Here is a 1,478-nt window from a genome sequence, read left to right on the forward strand (position 1 = left end):
YMGTYCWAAAGAACACGCTTTCACGTACATTTTCTATTGCAACCTTAATTACATCCAACCCAATTTTCACAACAAGATTTAAAATATGCGCACAACAACGCATGTGAATATGAGTTCCATCATGAATCAACTTACTTACTTGCAATTTATCTTTYAACTTACCAATCATTGAATCATTGGTCGTGCAATTATCAAGAGTGATGGTTGATAATTTTGTATCCACATTCCATTCCATGAGCACATCCATCAANAACTTACCAATCATTGAATCATTGGTCGTGCAATTATCAAGAGTGATGGTTGATAATTTTGTATCCACATTCCATTCCATGAGCACATCCATCAACACATTTGTAAGAACTTCCCTTGTATGTGGGCAAGGCACATAAAGAAACATGATTGAAAGACAAAAGATTCAATTACAATACTTGAATATATTCTATAAATTTCACAATGTGTTATTAGAAAAACTTATAAAATAAATATTATAACCTTAAGATTTTTACTTCTTAGAATCCACTCATTATCAATGAAATGAGTCGTGATAGCCATAAACCCTTTCTTTTGATTACTTGAAGTCCACATATCGGTTGTAATAGCCACTCTACTTCCATTATTTTCCAAATCTTTAATAACTTGATCTTTTTGTTGCTCATACAACTTGATGATATCGTTCTTCAGTGTGTTGCGAGAAGGACACTTGAATAGTGGTTGAATGGTTCTTGTAAAAGTCTTAAAGCCGATATGATCAACAATTGCAAAAGGATACTCGTGTAAAATGACCATTTTAGCAAGAGCATTTCGTCCATCTTTCTCATTGTAAACGTATGTCGTTAAATCGGACTTCAAGTTGCTTGCCAAGAGTCTTTGTCGAATGTCTGGTTGATTCTTAGCTTTGCACACTTTCATATGATCGAGTAGATGTTTAGTGCCATTTTTTGATTTACCTCCAAGTAAAGCCCTGCAATGGTTACATTGTGCCTTGACTTGTCCATTCACTGTCATCTGTACAAAATGATCCCACGCCACACTTCCTTTTCTCTTATTTTGAGGATGTTGTTGAGCATTTGTGTCAACTACCTCTTCAACATTGTTAATTGTTGCATTATCTTGTATATTTGCATTGCCGATTGGTGTTGACTGTTTTGGATTGTTATTCGTCTCCGAAGTCATTCTAACAAAAAATAGAAAAATCACAAACAAACTATGTACCCATAACCAATCAAAGTCTTTTGTAAATAGAAAACACTAAAGAATATCTTCTTATATTTTATTAGTCTAAAAATTCGTAATATACACTATATTTCACATCGTATTTCAAAAGCTAAAATATCATGATATAAAACTATATTTCAGCTCATACAATATATTATTAACCTAAGTAAAATCAATACCCAAAAGAATCCTAGATGAATAATGATACATTGAGAAATGACATGCATAAACAAATGAAGATACAACAAGATAAAGAAAATCAT

The 1,478-nt window shown here is 32.3% G+C and overlaps 1 protein-coding gene across 1 annotated transcript; it reads right to left on the reverse strand.

Moving 5' to 3' along the window:
* Window positions 1-471: 471 nt before the first annotated feature.
* LOC112502383 (zinc finger BED domain-containing protein DAYSLEEPER-like) lies at window positions 472-1,173 on the reverse strand. The gene has a single exon (XM_025106274.1). The coding sequence runs from the start codon at window positions 1,171-1,173 to the stop codon at window positions 472-474; it is 702 nt and encodes a 233-aa protein (XP_024962042.1).
* Window positions 1,174-1,478: the final 305 nt, after the last annotated feature.

The sequence above is a fragment of the Cynara cardunculus genome, unplaced genomic scaffold (genome assembly GCF_001531365.2).
Source record: "Cynara cardunculus var. scolymus isolate 2C unplaced genomic scaffold, CcrdV1 Un_Scaffold_1327, whole genome shotgun sequence".
Classification (NCBI taxonomy): domain Eukaryota; kingdom Viridiplantae; phylum Streptophyta; class Magnoliopsida; order Asterales; family Asteraceae; genus Cynara; species Cynara cardunculus.

Bases quoted from the DNA above. Each gene is read 5' to 3' on its own strand.
- LOC112502383 (XM_025106274.1), bottom strand. From the start codon at position 1,173: ATGACTTCGGAGACGAATAACAATCCAAAACAGTCAACACCAATCGGC.